The 19,584-nt window shown below is 36.8% G+C and overlaps 2 protein-coding genes across 2 annotated transcripts in view; one reads left to right on the top strand and one right to left on the bottom strand.

The window, feature by feature from the left end:
* Window positions 1-1,629, top strand: part of LOC134799097 (neuroendocrine convertase 2) — a 110,159-nt gene extending 108,530 nt beyond the window's left edge. The window contains exons 12-14 of the mRNA XM_063771488.1: window positions 240-404; window positions 741-858; window positions 1,407-1,629. Of these exons, the coding sequence (XP_063627558.1) occupies window positions 240-404; window positions 741-858; window positions 1,407-1,574 (451 nt within the window). The 3' untranslated portion in view covers window positions 1,575-1,629. The remainder of the gene's footprint in view (window positions 1-239; window positions 405-740; window positions 859-1,406) is intronic.
* A 6,500-nt stretch (window positions 1,630-8,129) lies between these two features.
* LOC134799150 (putative epidermal cell surface receptor) overlaps window positions 8,130-19,584 on the bottom strand; it is a 97,713-nt gene continuing 86,258 nt past the window's right edge. The window contains exons 14-19 of the mRNA XM_063771557.1: window positions 13,584-13,774; window positions 11,932-12,151; window positions 11,391-11,494; window positions 10,972-11,136; window positions 10,617-10,700; window positions 8,130-10,456 (exon numbers count right to left, since the gene is read on the bottom strand). Coding sequence (XP_063627627.1) covers window positions 10,449-10,456; window positions 10,617-10,700; window positions 10,972-11,136; window positions 11,391-11,494; window positions 11,932-12,151; window positions 13,584-13,774 — 772 coding nt within the window. The 3' untranslated portion in view covers window positions 8,130-10,448. The remainder of the gene's footprint in view (window positions 10,457-10,616; window positions 10,701-10,971; window positions 11,137-11,390; window positions 11,495-11,931; window positions 12,152-13,583; window positions 13,775-19,584) is intronic.

Here is a 19,584-nt window from a genome sequence, read left to right as displayed (position 1 = left end):
GTTGCCAAGATTGCAGTACCTACTATGTGCTGCAAGCTGGCCAAAATTCTGCCTTCCAATTCAGCTCAAAGCCTATAACCTCCATGAATACCATAAACCAGCACGTTGGCGGCATCTTGGCAATCCTTCGATGACCAATGGACTGAATAACAATAGGTATTGAATAGGTAGGAATTCAAGGTAAAATATCCTGGTGGAATAAATGCATCAAATCAATTTACTAATATGTTCTATTACAGAAAAATCCCGTCAGAAGGCAGCATTTTCCTCCGCATCGAGACGACGGCATGCGGCGGCTCGCCCAGCGAAGTCCGCTACTTGGAGCACGTGCAGGCCGTAGTCAGCGCCAACGCCACGCGCCGCGGAGATCTGGAGCTGTTCCTCACGAGCCCCATGGGCACGAAGTACGTTCCTTTCTGCTGCTTCTGTTGCTGTACGGAAGACCCGCTATCCCTACACGTACGCTTAACCTTCCGTATCTCTAGATTCCAAATCTGAGCAAACTTAGCATCTGAATCGGGACAATCCACACTTCTAGTGGGAACATACTCCGCGTTGCAGGCATGAAACCTGGCTGTATAGAGAATTTTATTTCCTTAACTTCTAAACGCATACTCAGATGATCAGATGGTTCAAACATGATTGTCTAAGATGCACATCCAGGCCTCGGGAGTTTTTCTACCACAAGAGTCTATGAAATTCGAGCAAGTTTTCTGAATGTTTTTTATTTTATTTTGCAGGTCGATGATCCTGAGTAGGCGAGCCAACGATGATGATAGCCGGGACGGCTTCGCCAAGTGGCCATTCATGACCACGCACACCTGGGGCGAGTACCCGCAGGGCACGTGGACTTTAGAGGTACACAGTTATTGCCAAAACCCCTTGATACAGATTTACTGACCTGTTTTAATTATTCTTTAAAAAAGTAAGATTTAAAATTTGTTTATTTGATATTTTATTTAATTACGTTGCTGTTGTTCCGGCTCCGTATGAATTTCGGTAAAAATAGATAGTGGAGTTTATGGAAGCAAGCAGATGTAAACTTCTTCTTCTTAATCCTGATGAGTTGACATTAATGTCAATAATGTTTATAATATCGTAATTGCAAATCTCAGCTTACTTACCCTCAGTTTACAACTGATTTAAAAGTGTAAATTGAATGTGTTACTTAAGAGAAGTGTTGGCTAAGACTCGGTTTTATCTATTAACTCAAGACCCCAATGTACTCTGATTACGCTAAGAATGAAGTAGGTATAGAAGCACCCTACTTGAAGTAGCACTTGATATGAAAACTTAACACGGCCCAACTCTATTATAATGTCAATCCACAAAGACATTCTCAGAAAAAACGGTTAAAAATGTTTCTTGTTCAAGCCTCAAATTTAAAATGTTATTGTATCGCGCAGGCTCGCTTCAACGGCGGCTCAAGCCCGTCGCAAGCCTCCGGCTGGCTGCGCGGCTGGTCGCTCGTGCTGCACGGCACGCGCGCGCCGCCGTACGCGCAGCTGCAGCCGCAAGACCCGCACTCCAAGCTAGCCGTCGTCAAGAAGGCGCACGAGGACGCTCAGCATTAGACAGACCGAGACCGCCGTAGCCGAAGGGAAGATCAGGCCAGGCCGAGTGACAATCTTTCGCAAGAAATGCCAAATGAAACTTAAGTACTCGTAATGAATGATTACGTCACATTTCGTAGCTGTTAACCAAATAGATTCGTTGTCGTTAAGTGATTGTCATTTTGGCTGCGGCTCCAATGGGGTTGGCAACTGTCAAAGGTTTGCTTAGATGGCGCCATCATAGCTTGCCCCTTTTTCTACGAGGTTTGGCTTAAAGGGCTGGCATCCAGGGCATAAACTTCCATTAAAAAAACAAAAATTTGGCACAATTCTAGGGATTGACAGGGCAAGCTATGCTGGCGCCATCTGCTAAATCCCGGCCAACCCCATTTATGCTCGAGTTTACCGTTATCAAAAACAATTTTAGAATGTGTAAAGTTAAGAATAGGCAAGTATGAAGCTGTATTGTCAAACGTCTAGTGTTGACAACTATTAAAGTGACCGCATAATGAACGAATGTACGAACGCTGTCAGTTCAAATCGAACGGATCTGTATTAAACTTTACACATCTAATACATGTATTAACGCACCGCGCGAGAGACATATTTTGACTCAACTCCGGCCGAAATGTAAACCCATCCTGTGGGCACAGGCACGCGCCTGTGGGCGAACCTTGTCGCTACCCAGTTGCGGACCTTTTCAGATTCCTGGTACAGTCGCCATTAGATATATCGGAGCGGCCGAGGTGCTCAAAAATATCTGAACAGGCACTCTAACGCCTTGACAATAGAGGCGTGTACAGATATTTGTGAGCGCCTTAGTCGGACCAGGTGATTAAATTATAACGGTAAACGCGATCATACTTCCAGGCACATGTTTAACACGCACCAAAGTACATCCTTTTAATTAGCGATAATTTAGAGAAGTTGAAGGGATTTTATCCACCGGCCAGTTGGAAAGGAAGATCAGAACTTATACGTATTGATACAAAAACCAAGAATATAAAGACAAGTGCAAACACTAAGATATTAAGTCGTTACGTCGATATTTGCTGCTGAGTGTTTTTAAATGACCGTTGAATAAGTATAGAACAATGATTTGCGCAGAACATTGAATGAAGGTATCTCAGTATCAATTATAATTCACGTGTTTAACAGCAAAAATATATAAAGTCGTCGTTCACTTAGAAAATATTAAAAAACCAGTAAGTGTCTGAAAATATATTGCGTATTTTAAGCAAATATTAAAGTAGCGCCTTAAATTGTGGGGTCAGATTAAAGGATGCTAGTTACTAATGCGTGTTAACGCGTGCTGCTACTAAATACGTGCGTGCTTGCTACGGCGGAAAAAAAACTTTATTTTGTGTGCTTAAAGTAAAGGTTGAAAAATAATAGGCGGAACAAAATTACATCTTAATGTAAACTTGTAACGCGATCTGATCTCAGGCTATGTTGATTGGTTTATGAAAAAGATAAAAAAAAAAAATTTGGGAATGTGTTAGCCACTAAATCAGTCTAGTCAGTTTTGGTAAAGTCGAGAGAGCAATTGTGGCGAAAGGTGCAGACCAAGTGGTGATGGGTGATCTAATAAGAGTCTAGCAAACGAGTTTATCATCAGAATTTACTGCTTCTACTAGTGAAAATGTGTGGAACTTGAAGTTATTGTCTTTATAATGAGGACCTTTATTTTTTGAATGATAAGTTAGATTTCATATCTGAACGTAAGTGTGTTCGAAGTAACGTAAAATATAGTTGACAACCGATTAATATACGACCATTTAATTGATAACTTCATTGAATATTTTTTTCATATTTTGAATGCTTGATATGACACTGTTGATAACGTGAACCAATCCTTCTTTGAAAATATTTTATACCTTCTATTTTTTAGCAACCGATACATTCGAGCCAAGATTAAAACAATTTTTAAAATAAATATTAAAGCAGTGCTTTCAAATGTTACGAACGTATAACGCAAAAAAAGGAACAGGTGGTGACCATATCCAAAGTTTACTCCATGCGATTAATGTTTATTTCACATTTGAATAAATCGGTAAATCTGTAGATTTCGGAACCAATTACCAGCAACTTGGTTTTACTGAGCATATTTTGCAGTATTTTGTAGTTTAATATTTCTCCTACAATTTTGAAATAGTTCACACAAATTTATAAAAAAAATACTTCATCGCATGGAGTATGTCGGCCACAATTTTCAAATTTTTTTTACACATATACACCTACCTATTTAGGTTAATATAGGTTTTGTATCAATTTATTAAAAAATACTGAAAAATAATTGAAAGTTGTGGCCTTTATTTTGAAATTCAAAGCAGGAGGAGAATTATTGTTGGTTGGAATAATTCTTACTCATATTAATTTTTGTAGGTACTTATTCTATTTTATTTGTCGTAAAAATTATTAATTTATGCAGGCGTGAGCTTCTCACTTTAATGGCTATTATAGCATTTTTTAATTATAATTTAGTTGTAATTATTACTTCTTTTTAAACAGATATCTACCTTATTTTGGTGATGTGAGACGTGAGAAGTTTATCTTTGACTTTAGTTTGTGGATGATACGACATATCAAAATTCAGGTTCAAAGTCGGTAAGCGTCAGGACCCCTGGACCACTTGAGATATTTGATGTTTAGATAATATCAAAATACACTACCTTTTTGCTACTATTTGGTACCTAACTTCAAATAATTAGTACCTCGATTGACAGCGAAAACCCGAAGAACTAAAGTGGCCATACATTCTGACGTCAGGATGTCTGGACCATTTTTTTTTCATGGTTTGAGACAACACAACTACATGACATGCTAGTAAATATTTACTACCTTTTTAGTACCTCAACATATATTTTTTCCATCCTTTTTGGTATTCCAGAAAAAAAGTATGTTCAAAAAAGAAATTTTATATTAGGTTTTTTTTGCTATGTATAGCTTTTGTTTTTGGGATAAGTATACATAATATATTTATGATTGTGGCTATAAAATCATACACTTAAATAAAAAGAATCATTTTATTAACTAGAATTGAAAGTAAGTACCATCGCCTACACTGTTAACTGTACATCGGTGGACCTTATGTCTTTGTAATAAGGTTCAACAATATACAGTTAAGAGTGTTGTTGTTTGTACATGATTTAATAATAAAAACCACATTTCTTGGCGTGATTTTAACGCGGTTTACATACTTATACTTGTCACTTGATATTTATAACATTAATAGTCCTTTTATTTGTAGGTTTTTTTATTTTTTCGGTAGTTTTAGTTTAGCATTTTTAGTTATTAGTTTAATTAATTTTTGTTCGTCATTATTATTTAGTTTATATTTATATCTAAGTATAGTCCGTGGCGTTCACGACAAAAAAGTGCGATTTACGGCAATTGATGATGATGGAATTTCCTTTTGCAGAGTTGCTCCTTTTGACTAACAGATTGATTTAGGAAGGGGAGCCAACCAAATTTTTCATGCAAAATTTTGACTTAAGGGGGTGCCCCCCGAAATTTGTAAAAAAATAAGTTTTGCTATGTGCTCAAGTTTCGTATCATTTTCGGGTAAATCAAGGATGCTAAATTCATTTCTGATATTTAATTTATACGGTTTCATAAAAATAATATAAATAAAAACTTGCCATTTTATTTTTTTCCGAATAAATGCCTAATTTTTTCTAATTTTTATATATACACATAAAATAAAAATTGCATGAAAAAGCTCTACTATTTCTCGTTATAAAAAGTATACACATGGCATATTTATTTATAAAAATGTAGAGAAAAAAAAAATTAAATGCAGACTTACTTTGGACTACCAGCTCACTGAATAGTATACAAAGATGAGTTACAGCTATAAGAATTACGGCGTTTCATAATGATGAGATACCCTTTAGCATAGTGAGTCCTTAGAACCCTTCGATCATTTTAGAAACGGGAGCCACCTTGATTTTTGGTGCGGTGTGGATGATTTGTCCCATACAATCATAAATTTATGAAAGCATCTGTTTAGGTTTCTGCATTAAGTTTGAAGTCATTATCGAGTTAATCAAAAGAAAAAAAAGGGAAATAGACTAATAATTACATTATTTCGTATTTTAAAGATTTTACTATCTATATATTTGTAAACACTCTTTAACATTGCTTATGCTCGTCATTGCCAAATATTTATTTTTTTTGTTCTCACTAATGTAACATAAATATGCCATATGTATACTTTTTATAACGAGGAATAGTAATTCCTCGTTATAAAAAAATAGCCTTACTGGGCTTTTTCATGAAATTTTTATTTTTGTGTGCATATAAAAATATTCTTATTTTACAGGCTTTTATTCGAAAAAAATAAAAATACCAAATTTTTATATGTATTTTTTTTAAATTATTTATACAGGATATAGCCATTGGAGAAACCCTGAAATCCCACGTAGGGTTACTTCTAAGAAATGCTGTAACGGTAATATTTTTTAAATTAGATCAAAAGATAAAAAGATACATTATCAAACAAAAGTTATTTCCAATAATCGACAACAAAAAGAAACATACATCTTTGGCAGTGCTTTTGACAATTTTTTTGAAAATGTGCGGCAATGGGCAATGGGCGGCATGACATTTGTCAAAAGTCAGAATCTTATTAATGTCATAAATAAAAAAGATAATCAAAATGGTCGAAGAAGGTTTCATACTATTTATTACCTCAGGATCTACTAACACATACAGGTTGCTCCAAAGTAAAAAAAACATAATTTGTTAATTTCTTCGTAACCGCTACACCGATTATTATGATACTTTGTATACTGGTTCTAAATACCCTAATACATATGTACATTTCGGCTTTGTCCAATGGCTAGGGACACCCTGTATGAAACCGTATAAATTAAATATCAGAAACGAATTTAGCATCCTTGTGTTACACGAAAATGACACCAAACTTGACCACATAGCAAAACTTTTTTTTTTATTAATTTTGGGGGGCACCCCCCTTTAAGTCAAAATTTTGCATCAAAAATTCGATTGGCTCCCCTTCCCAAATCAGTCTGTGAGTCAAAAGGAGCAACTCTGCAAAAGGAAATTCCATCATCATCATTTGCCGTATAATTAAGTGAACACCAGGGACTATAACATTATGAGTATTATAAGATTTCTTTTTTTAAGTGTATCTTTTTTCTGGGTCGCCAAAAAAATAAAAATAAAATATATGTTGAGGTACTGAAAAGGTAGTAAATATTTACTAACATGTCATGTAGTTGTGTTGTCACAAACCATGTAAAAAAAATGGTCCAGACATCCTGACGTCAGAATGTATGGCCACTTTAGTTCTTCGGGTTTTCGCTGTCAATCGAGGTACTAATTATTTGAAGTTAGGTACCAAATAGTAGCAAAAAGGTAGTGTATTTTGATATTATCTAAACATCAAATATCTCAAGTGGTCCAGGGGTCCTGACGCTTACCAAAGTCGAGCAAAACAATCTATTTTACGGAGAAGTATTTGACCATAAACATATTTTCTCAAAAATCTGTAAAATTGCTTGATACTACAAGTCCGTTATTTCTTACAAATCATTTGATTTTTAATACGCTTATAATTTTTAGTTAATCGAGATAAATTTAGAAACGTTTTTCTGAAACGTTTCCATTTCTTTTTAACGTTTTTAAGTTTTTAGAGTTTATTTTTGTTTGATTGTTTCGTTTAAATAATCAAATGGACGGCATTTGTCCCAGCCAAATGACGTCCATTTGACAGCATCCGATTTTCGTGGCGCATCCTCCCATGTCACCCAGCGTGCGCCAGGAAGATGAAGGATTAATAGCATAGACGTTATTGTTACAGACATAAGGTATATAATAAAGATATTTATAAACATAGAGGTAATTATGCGATCAGAGAACTTCCTTTCGGGCCCAGTGAACATGATTATTTACGATTACCTCTGGCTCCTTATATATTTTCTTAACATAATATTTTTATTATTAAATACAATAAATAAAAAACAATTTAACGTGTTTTTCAATTCTTATTACCAATTGAAAATGGAACTGTGTACGCTCCGGCGTTATAAACTTGCACGGTTCATTGCTGGTTAGGTAGTCCTTAGAACATAAAATTATATAAAGAAATCTATTATGTACCTACTAAGAAATATATAGAAAATATAATGTGATTTGGTGTTGTATATGAATTAAATGATGTTTTTGTAATTGCAACTCCTTTCCCTTTCTTACTGTTCATGCAAGTATCCCGAGGTAGTAAAATCTCTAATAAAGATATATTTGAAAGTTTTCTTCAGTCGTTTAGTTTGATAAAGGAATATCTCCACGTGACCCACCAATTATTTGTCGGTATCAAATCACCTATGCAAAATGTGTTCAGGAGATCTGTCTAATATTTAGAACCTTTGGAACGTGTATAGGGCAAAATAACGATAAAAAAAATTAACAACTACTCTAGGTAAAGTCACTCGTGAATATGACGCGATGAAAGAAAAGGGGTTTACGATATTATTTAATTCTTCCGTGTAAGTACCTTTTACTTTTTGATAAGATTACGTAACTAACATTAGGTGCAAATAAAACAAGAAATAACCTGTAAAGCTATATTATAATAAGTTTAACGATTTGCGGCAGTATTTCATTATAAACCTTCATTAGTTTAAACTATACAAATACATAATATCAGTACCACAGCGTACGTTACACTTAATATTACTTAACTTATTAACACTATATACAAATTTCAATTTATCAAAATGTTGGTCGATTCAAAAGGCACTTGCGTAATCCATCAATTTTACTTAAAAAATTCGTTGTCCAAACTCTGATTACATTTTATAAATACGCTAAGATAACTACGAAAACATGGCAACATTATGTACATTTTTAATCTCAAAAAGCAGTGTTTAAAATTACCACGCTGTATTAAATGTAAGAAAAATTACCACGACTTATTTTAGCTAAGAAAGTTTGAATAATGCAAAAATGAAAAAAAAAAAAATTAACATGGTTTAAATTATCATAAAGAGGACCTATAGGTTTATTAATATATGTTACATTTATTCGATGAAATAAGATTTACAAGATTTAAAAATATGTGTTTGGTTCTATTTTTCATTAAAAAATCTATGCTTTAATATACTTATAGTCTTTAAACATTAAATAATAAATACTTCAAGCGAATATGTCAATTGAACTGATATGTTGTAATTAAACAAGTACAGATGCTGCATATAATTGTTTTCCATCGTATTTTCTCGGAAACGTTCGTATTTGTCATGTTACTTCAGTCAACCTCAGTACTTTATGTACCGAGACTGAATGAAATAGCAAGACACGTTCGTAAGTTTCCGTGAAAATACGATGAAAAATAATTATGCACTATCTGTATTCACTGATTATAAAGCACGTTTTAAAATAATCTCTATGAGGGTAGTTAGGTATAACTATAACAATACGAGTATATACTTTACAAAAACAAAATGAGTCAAGTATGACACCCTGTTTTTGACGATGTCCTCAATCTTGTAATATACACATGATTTAAAGCGATTTCCAATTTTTCCGGATACCTTATTATTTGTTGGGGTTGCCCTGAACAGTCTTAAATTGCCGTGCTTAAAGAGAAAATCTTAAAAATATTGCCGTGTCACTAAAAAAAAATCGAAATACTGCGGGAAAAATGTATGGGAGATACGGCAATAGAACTGCTGCCGTAAGTATACGGTGTTTTTGATCACAATGCACTTGAATTGCAGTACTTTACGGCAATTACGCACTTTATAATTTATCCAGACTATAATATAATTTAACTTTAATTACTAGATTGGAACAGCCACATCTGAAGATAGTATTAAAAATATTTTTCCCATTTTCGAACCATATTTTGACCAGTTATACTTTTTCCATATCCTAAATTGACTGTAACTAAACTGATTTCGAAATAGAGTAATTAAAGTTAACAACGATATCGATTTGTTCAAAGAATATGTCGTAGTGTATAGGTACAAAGTAAAATATTTCATTACAAATATGTAGGTAGGTACAATCCTGTTATTTTGACTCCTAATAAAGTAATAGTTACCTACACGTAAACAATATCTATATATCTTACACTATAACACTATTAGTTTTGGCTAACACTTTGCACTTGATCATAGTCACTTTCACTCACTGCTATAGAAGTAATCTGTAACAGTCCACTACTTCTTTAATTAGGATCCATTCTCGACTATCTCTTAGAATATATATCGCTCACAATATATATCGGTATTTCCTTTTATGCTTCACTTAACTTGACAAATATCATATATCTCTTGTTTTTAAGTCAAAAGAAAGAGATGGAGTGCTAATACTTGCTAAATACAGCTACGCGAAGCAGCTTAGTAGCAAAATAATTGGTAATCAGTCCATCCATTGAGCAGGCTTGACGGCATTTTACGTCCACAAATAAGACATTGTACTAAAAAATCCGAAGAATAAAAGCTGCTGACGATCTTATGGTCGCTCTTATGGCGAAATTATTTCAAGCAATAACATACGTCACTTTCGGACTACTGTATAGGTATGTACCTATAGTAAAAGACGCACGTTTTATATTGTCACAATCACGCGATAAGTCCAACCATACGAGTACTACGTCAAAAACTACTGGCCAACTTTCTGACAGATTGTTTTTCATCTTCGAGGTACAGTTAGAAGTAGTCTCCTATATAAAATTTCTTGCAAGTGTGCATCTAGCACAGCTTCTGTTTACTGGCATTCAATTTCTTCCTACAATGTCTTGACACTTGTTTCGTAGCCGGCCCTTTAAACGCCCATTTCGTTGTAATGCCGGCCGTTTGGCACGTCCACGCCGCGCTCTGAGATCCCGTTCAGGCCGTTCGTGTGCCCACGGGAGCTTAATTGTCAGAGATCTGGAAAATACAACATTAGTTGAAGAATAAGGTTCTATTTTCTATGTTGTCATACATTTTCGGAGATCGGACTCGGACAGAGCACTGAGGTAAGGCAACTAAATATAGACTTTAAAGCTTGAAAGGTAAGGTATCATTTACAATAGTTGTGGTTATTTACCCATAGTTTCTTGCTGTAACTCTAGTTTGTACGCGGGGTTGTCGTACGGTGGAAGCGACGACTCCCTTGGAGCGGTAGGTACAGCTGTAAACAAGTAAGCCTTGATTAATTTTTGTTTTTTAATCTTAAAGAGTAGAGTAGAGAATCTGGGAAGTGAGAAGGAACATACTAGCTATATTTCTACGACACTAAATGAGTATTAGTGTGATAGGTACTAGCTATATTCATAATACTAGCCCCAGCATGCCGTTAGTTTTTAATTGACTGACGCAGTAGTAAGTACATCACCATTTGAATGGGGTTGAGTAGCATAGTTAAAAATAAATAAAATGTGGAAACACCATCGTTTACTTACGAGTAATAGGTACAGAGCGCGGGCGATGTCGACGGACAACCACCAGCAGAAGCAACAGTGACGTGAGCGCGCCCAGAGCGGCCACCACGCCCACTACCACTAGAGCTCCGTAGTAATCTCCCCGCGGCGCCATGGCGCCACCCACTGATGAGGCTTCGATGACATCTGGAAATGGTGAAAAGTGAGACTCAGCAGACCAGTAGGTAGTCAATTTAACTATTTCGCAGCATTTTATGTTTCTCGTTACACAACGAAGTCGTGAATAGTTAGATGCAAAAAATTTTTTTGTTAATGATGCATTGTAACCCATTCTCAACATACATTAATAAATTTCACTTCATTTCATTACATTACATTTCATTGTTCTTGTATAATCTTAATGCCAAGATAATTTTTGTATTAGATCATGTTATACTCACTGTCGATTGGCTCAGGCGAGTCTAGCGACTTTGTGTTAATTTCTAGCACGTTACTGGTCTTCACTTTTCCATTTGTAAGGAACAGCTCAAGCCACACACGACACCTGAAAATGAAAATAATTCACATTTAGCACATAATTAACTTAATATCATAACATAGTTCGTTACATCGTTGGTTACGAGTCTTTTGTGTATAAGCGGATAAGCTTGGTTGAAATACATATTTAATTACACAAACGGGTCTACCGCGATATAATTTCATTGTTTTTACCTTTAACTAATTTCATTGTTTTGGTGGAAATAGTAAAAACTATAGCTAGTTTCTGGGCTATTACCGGGAAAATCGAAGTTCGCAAATTGCGGGCATCTTGCTCTGTCACTCTAATCACGCCTTCACTGGAGTAAAAGAGAAAAATCCCCCGGAATTCGCGATTTTCGGTTTTCGTGGTACTGGTTCCGAAGTGGAGGAGGAAATGTCGCAAAGCGGAATGTGGGTTCCGGGTATGAAAGAGAGAGATAATGCTAAGAGAAAGAAAGAGACCTTGTGTCAGACTCCAGGCCAGTGAGCGTGATGACGGGCGCCTGGTCGCGCACGGCGAGCCGGAACGCGTCGTGCTCGCGGCGGCCGCCGCCGCACGCGTGCGCCGCGCGGTACACGCGCACCCAGCGCTCGGCCGGCGCGGGCACGCCGCGCCATGTCAGCTCCGCCGCCTCAGACCCTACCGAGCGGGCTTCCAGCTGCACTGACCAGTTGTATGGGTCTGGAATGAGAAGGTAAGGGTTTAGGTAAGTAATTAAATTCTCACATTTTATTTTAACCTTTAAACCTAGACGTAGTCGACGTCAAAGATATGAACGACGTGAAAGATCCATTGGAATAAGGCGAAAAATGTAAACATAAACATATCTTGACGTCGACTGTACATGTAGATCGATAAAAGAGCGAAACCGTTGCCGAGTAACATGACCTACGGGACTTCTTACACCGTTCCTTCTGCTTTCACTTACGAGTAGGCATTTCTCACGGAGAAGATTTTCATGGCATTTCATGTTAAATATTTGCTGGCGACACTAGCACTAGAGAAGCCTCGTATCTGCTCCCAGGTCGTAGCTACTATAGGAACACGGAGTCTCAGCTGTGGTGAAGCAGCTCCGTCATAGTAGCACACTCATCGACATAAGGCGCGGTCGTGAACTCGAGCACAGCGGGGTCGTGCAGCTCAGTAGTGGCTCCAGGTGGCGGCACTAGTACTAGAGAGGCCTCATATCTGCTCCCAGGGCGTACCTCCTGTAGGAACACGGAGTCCCGGCTGTAGTAGAGCAAGTCATAGTAACACACTCACCGATATAAGGCGCGGTCGTGAACTCGAGCACAGCGGGGTCGTGCAGCTCAGTAGTGGCTCCAGGTGGCGGCACTAGTACTAGAGAGGCCTCATATCTGCTCCCAGGGCGTAGCTCCTGTAGGAACACGGAGTCCCGACTGTGGTGGAGCAAGTCATAGTAACACACTCACCGATATAAGGCGCGGTCGTGAACTCGAGCACAGCGGGGTCGTGCAGCTCAGTAGTGGCTCCAGAGTCCAGGTGGCGGCACTGGTACTAAAGAGGCCTCATATCTGCTGCCAGGTCATAGCTCCTGTAGGAACACGGAGTCCCGGCTGTAGTAGAGCAAGTCATAGTAACACACTCACCGATATAAGGCGCGGTCGTGAACTCGAGCACAGCGGGGTCGTGCAGCTCAGTAGTGGCTCCAGGTGGCGGCACTAGTACTAGAGAGGCTTCGTATCTGCTCCCAGGGCGTAGCTCCTGTAGGAACACGGAGTCCTGGCTGTAGTAGAGCAAGTCATAGTAACACCGATATAAGGCGCGGTCGTGAACTCGAGCACAGTGGGGTCGTGCAGCTCAGTAGTAGCTCCAGGTGGCGGCACTAGTACTAGAGAGGCTTCATATCTGCTCCCAGGGTATAGCTCCTCTAGGAACACGGAGTCCCGGCTGTAGTAGAGCAAGCATAGTAACACACTCACCGATATAAGGCGCGGTCGTGAACTCGAGCACAGCGGGGTCGTGCAGCTCAGTAGTAGCTCCAGGTGGCGGCACTAGTACTAGAGAGGCCTCATATCTGCTCCCAGGGCGTAGCTCCTGTAGGAACACGGAGTCCCGGCTGTAGTAGAGCAAGTCATAGTAACACCCTCACCGATATAAGGCGCGGTCGTGAACTCGAGCACAGCGGGGTCGTGCAGCTCAGTGGTGGCACCAGGTGGCGGCACCAGTACTAGAGAGGCCTCGTATCTGCTCCCAGGGCGTAGCTCCTGTAGGAACACGGAGTCCCGACTGTGGTGGAGCAGCTCCGTCATGCTGTAGATCGGGTTGCCAACGGGTCGGTAGCTGGAACAATATACATAAATTAAATTAAATATCCTAAAACCACCCAATTATATTCCAGTAAATATCAATACTAATCTTTTTTTTTGGCGTTGGCTGAGTTTTTTCGTCCTTCTGTGAAAATAAAAATCCGCAGAACTGTGACATTCACATCGGAACGAAGATATTACATTTTGTTTTGACATACTTTTGGGAGCTTTTAGATTATGGTTTGGGTGGTTTTACGGTATTTGGGTCAAAATTATTTTCGTTGTCTTATTTTTTGTCCCCAAAAAATGTGACGGAGTGTAGCTTTTTGTGTGAGATGAAATTGAGTTTTTAATTTTTCTCATGTTAAATATAATCTACAGCTAGAAAGACATGCGATAGCACTCGACTTTTTTATTAATTTGATAGAAGACGGAAATACAAGCGTGACAGAGTGGTCAGAAACAAGACAACGAAAATAATTTTGACCCATTTAAAAAATATTTGGGGATGGGAACAATCTTACACAGATCGAGCTAGCCACAGAATAGGAAAAGCTTTACTTGGTTATTAGTAATGTCATAGTATTAAAGGATAAATAAGGTAATTGCGGACAAATATAGAAATATAATAGAAATATTCGTAAAAACACAAACAAGACAATTAATGAAAATAAAACGTAGAAAGAATAAAGTGCCACGAAATGGCCTCATTTCAGCATGTTGCTGGCGACTTCCAGCATTGATCTTCCAATGAGACCATTACGTGAGAAAAATGTAATAGGCAGAGTAAGACCAAGATAATTCTGCACCCAACAATTTTGATAGCATACGCAATGCAAGTTATTTATACGTCATAATTTCATAAAAGTTTGACGTTTAAAATAACACTTGTACTGCGTGTGCTATCAAAATCATTGCAGACTTATCTTGGTTTAACTCTAGTAGTATAGGTGACACATTTTAGATGATACAGGCATGTTATTACTGTAGGTACCGTAAAACGGGGTGAAAAGACAGGATTTTCAACTTCAAGGACGACTTTCGCCAATAAATCAAATGATAAAAGTAAAAAAATTGATATCATTTTTTGAGTCTTGGTTAGTTCTTCAATTTTGCATTTGTGAAATCAATTTTTACCCACATTTAAAGAAATTACAATTCAGAGAAAATCAAGAAAAACTTAGTGTCCGACCGAAACATGTTTTTTTGCCGAAACCGAAACCGAAACCGAATGTTCGGCTTTGGCTCTAGTTTCGGCCGAAACCGAAACCGAAACCGAAACTTTTGTAGACTTGCTAAAATCGTTGATAAAATGTCCTAAAACCGTTTTTACACAAATATTATGGGGCTGTCAACACCCAATGTCCTTGAAATTGATGTAAATTAAGCAGTTTTTTAAGAAAATTACTGGAGTTAGACCAAGATAATTCTGCAATGATTTTGATAACACACGCAGTGCAAGTGTTATTTTAAACGTCAAAACTTCTATGAAATTATGACGTATTAATAACATTTGCACTAGTAGCACTACGTATGCTATCAAAATCATTGCAGAATTTTCTTGGTCTAACTCATCAGTCAAGCTAACATGTAGATTAGATATAGGGTCAACCAAAAAACCAACCAAAAACGCGAGCGCAGCGAGCGCGAATTTTTTTGTTAGCAATATCGCAAGGGAAGTAACAAGAGTGGAAAACCGAGAAAAAGGTGGATGGACTGTGTGAGAGATGATATGAAACGAACGCAAGTGAATGATGAGATGACGGGCGAGAGAGAGGTATGGACGAAAAAAACATACTGTGCCGACCCCAAATGAATGGGCAAGTGAATGATGATGATCGCAAGGCCGCGTACCGATCTTCACCTGGGCCTAAAAGTCCGAAGTGCCCCAGTGAGGCGAACTTTCATGCGAAGTCAAAGCCGTGCTTCAGGCTTCAGGATAAGTAGTTGAGCACAGACTCCAACCAATGTCCATTGTATTAAAAAGCGAGACCGCAGGCCGAGCATGGCGCAGGGAGGCCCAAGGCTAAGCTGAAGTAGAGGACATGTGGAATACAAACCAATGGTAAATTGAGGTAAAGACTAAAAAATTAGGTTCTGGTCGAGCATTCGTATGAAAAATTGTACTGGGGACACTTTTAAGGGTTTTTTTTTTTTTCATTTTAAACAATAGTCAGATTTTCAGCCTCGCAAAATATTAACTGTACAGAAAATCAACTTTGCGGCACTACTTGAGCGTAGCCTTTAGCCTCGCTTAAAATTTGCCATTAGAGGTAGATAGGAAATGACTGAATAAGTGAGTGAATAAGAGCGAAAAAGACATCGTTCGACTCGGGCCGAGCTGATACTCGGCCAACGGCTACGTCCGACAGTGCTATCTCATTCACTCCGATAAAATTAGACAGTGTGCGTTATAGGTATTGACAGCCTCTTAAGACTGCGTCGACCGTCCAGTGGCGCCCTCATAATGGAATTGTGTTTTATAATAATAAATCAATTAATTTCTGTACCTATACATGAATCAGTATATGTAGGTTATTACTATTGTTGTCCTACTTATTCCCCAACTTTTGGTCTTAGTCCGAAGTACCATTTCGTAAGTTTCGGCCCGGCCGAAAGGTTCGGCCGTTTTTTGGCCGAAACCGAAACTACAGCCGAAACATGTTTTTTTGGCCGAAACTGGCCGAAACCGAAACCGAAACCGAACCTTCGGTCGGACACTAGAAAAACTACATATTTTCGCCATATCCTTAAAACGGGGTCGATAGACACAAGAAAGGGGTGAATAGAAAAATTAAGTTTTAGTAGTCATAGGCATCGAATTTGGTCATTATTATGTTGATACCTACTTTATTGGCAAATAGTAAATATATCTGTTAAACAGTTATTTGATACAAAATTGTTTTTTCATGTCTTTTAACCCCCAAGGCGTGTTTTTTCACCCTTTTGTGGTATCTAATCAGTAATCACGCCCTATGGCGTAACTAATCACCCCATATGCGTGTCCACTGACCCCTTCATCATGTAAAATTGCTTGTTGGTAGTTTTTTGTAAGAAAATGCTTCATTCAAGAGAAAATTGGTGATATTATTTATTATTTAGGTAGGTACTACAGATACTATATTACCAGGTTAGCTAATGTTTACTTTGTTAAAGTCCCTACATTTACCGCTAAACCAAAGTTCAGACAGGCTTCATTTCTTACCTCGGCGAAGCCTTACTTTAGAGTTAAAAAAATCTATCTTTTAGGCAGTTTGATTAAGTTCTTTTGGTATCAAAGTAGAGAATAAATAGTCTACTATATACGTATTCCAAAAACTCTGAGTTTAGAGTTGTACGTACTTAAATATAACAACTTGAAAGAAAAAGTTAAAAAAATTTTATTCACCCCACGATATCTGTTGACCCCGTTTTACGGTACCTGCCATAAAAACACTTAAAACTCTTCAAACATTTTTATTTTATTTACACATTAAAATACGCGAGGCATAGTGCAATTAACACTGTGATTATTAATTGTATTAATATTTTAGCTACTTATTAAAATCCTATAGAACTACTTACTTATTAGTTTTTTGATGACGTTATTTTAACCTTAAATAAGTAAAGTGTCATTCTATGGAACTTGCTAACTATGCATGTAAACAAACCGCCATATTGAAATTGTCACTGAATGATGATTTCAATATGTCGGTTTGTTTACATAGTTATCAAGTTCCATATAATGACACTTTATATAGGTAGGTATTTACATTTACTTACTGATGCTTACTGAACTTAAAATTATTTATAGTTTGTCAAAGGACTGTCTCATTTCAAACATAGACAAGAGTAGAGAGAATCATACTATCTTTGTCTTACACTAGTACTAGCACCCAAAAGAAAATGATGAGTATAGTTTTTTTGTTCTTATTTACTGACAAATTTGGTTTGACCAACTATATTTATGTCATTTCACAATATAAATATTATCATCTATACTCAAACACAACCACGTGGTCACTAGAAACAGGCGCGACATTCAAATTTTCTATGGGATGTCAACTCTTCGCGCCTACATCTTTTAAATTTCCTACTGACAAAGTGGGCGTGCCAGAGTATATTAAACGGATTTTTTTTTAAGTTTTGATTCGTATCAATGACATATTTATGACATTTTAAACTATTTCTTTCGTTAGTATTTTCATTCATTAATTCAATTAAATAACAATTGTGCATAAATAATACTAGGTGCCTATAGGTTATATTTTTCTTTTAGCAACAGGTACACAAATCTATCCATGTACATATGTATATCTAGTAGTAGTAATAATACCTACTTACCTAATATATTATATTCAACTGTTTACTTTATGCTGCAAACATGCAGCTCATAGGATTAACATTGCGAAGTACATAAAACAAAATAACACGCGTCAAACCCATTTCATTCAGCCAATAAATGCTACACCACGCGTTGTATTGGGTTGAACAACAAGCGTTGACAGTTACTTTAAAAAGCTCGTATCTCGTAACTTGTGGATTGTCTTACATTGCGGGCCATTATTTTGTATGGTTAATATTTTCATTGTAAGCATTTGTAAGCAAAATTTATCTCAATGTATACTTCTTAGGTCGAACGATGGGTTAAGACGGATGTTTACGAAACACGTATTAATTGAATATAATTCGATCGTCATCACAATGTTAAATAAAAATATTAAAAAATAAACAATAATAATAAAACATTTTTAACACACAATTCAACACCATAAAATATTTTTTTTTAAGATTATCAATATTTTTTTGGTTCTTGTAAAATAAATAAAGGCGATGTGACCCTAATTCATATTTTCATGATTTATGTAGTTTTCTTGGTTTCAGAATGTATCGATTTATATAGATAGTGAGGAGTTCTTCAATAATGAGGTTTGTGAACAAAGCACTCGTTTAGTTTTGATCTTTTGATAGAAAATTAGCTTAATGGTATTTTATTAAAAGTGTCACAACTATTCTATAATTTGTCATTTTCATAGTGATAATTCGTGCCGCAATAGCCTCAAGAAGTATTGCATTATGGGAGGGTACTAGGCGACGAAATATATAATTTATAGATATATGTATAATATAAATACTACAATCTGGAAATAAATTTATCAAAACAAAAATCATGCAATTTAAACAAGTGAAAAGCGCGCTCTAGAAATTGATGATTCGTTCAACAGCCACTGTGTAGACACCTTCACCCTAGTATGTTTTGATATTGATACAGGCAAATTGGAAATCACATGTTCAAAAAATCAAAAATAAAATGTTCAATTTCATCTATACCCTGAGAGAATAACAAAAATAGATTAGTCTACAATCGGCAAAAATATCATATTATGCTTATACTTGGCTCAAGTAGGGTATTATTCTTTGGGGAAATAGCCCAAACCCTCTCGCGCATGAGGAGGTTTTTGGGACGTATATAGGCTGAAACATGAATACAATTATGAACCCTTTTCATTTCCAAATAGATAAACAAAGCATCCTGCCTTTGCCTGTCTCTAAAAGTAAAAACTATTATATCTACAATACAAATAACATGATATATATTTCCACTGTTTAAAAGCATATTTTAAAACTCAGCTACATTCATACATAATTTAAAATCCAGAGGTAAAACGTTAACATTATAATATAACACGTATAGTTACTTATTATTAGATACTCGTTGTTGGATTTATAACAAAAGCACGCTCAGTCTGTTTATTGGCGTACATGTGTCTCTCCCTGGTCCACACAAACTTCCAGCCGGTCGCTTTGGCCACTTAGCGTGCCTTCTAAAATACTTGTCATTGTTAGCTTTGTAACTCCCACCCT

The sequence above is a fragment of the Cydia splendana genome, chromosome 18 (assembly GCF_910591565.1).
Source record: "Cydia splendana chromosome 18, ilCydSple1.2, whole genome shotgun sequence".
NCBI lineage: Eukaryota > Metazoa > Arthropoda > Insecta > Lepidoptera > Tortricidae > Cydia > Cydia splendana.
This window is presented reverse-complemented; position numbering and strand designations above follow the sequence as displayed.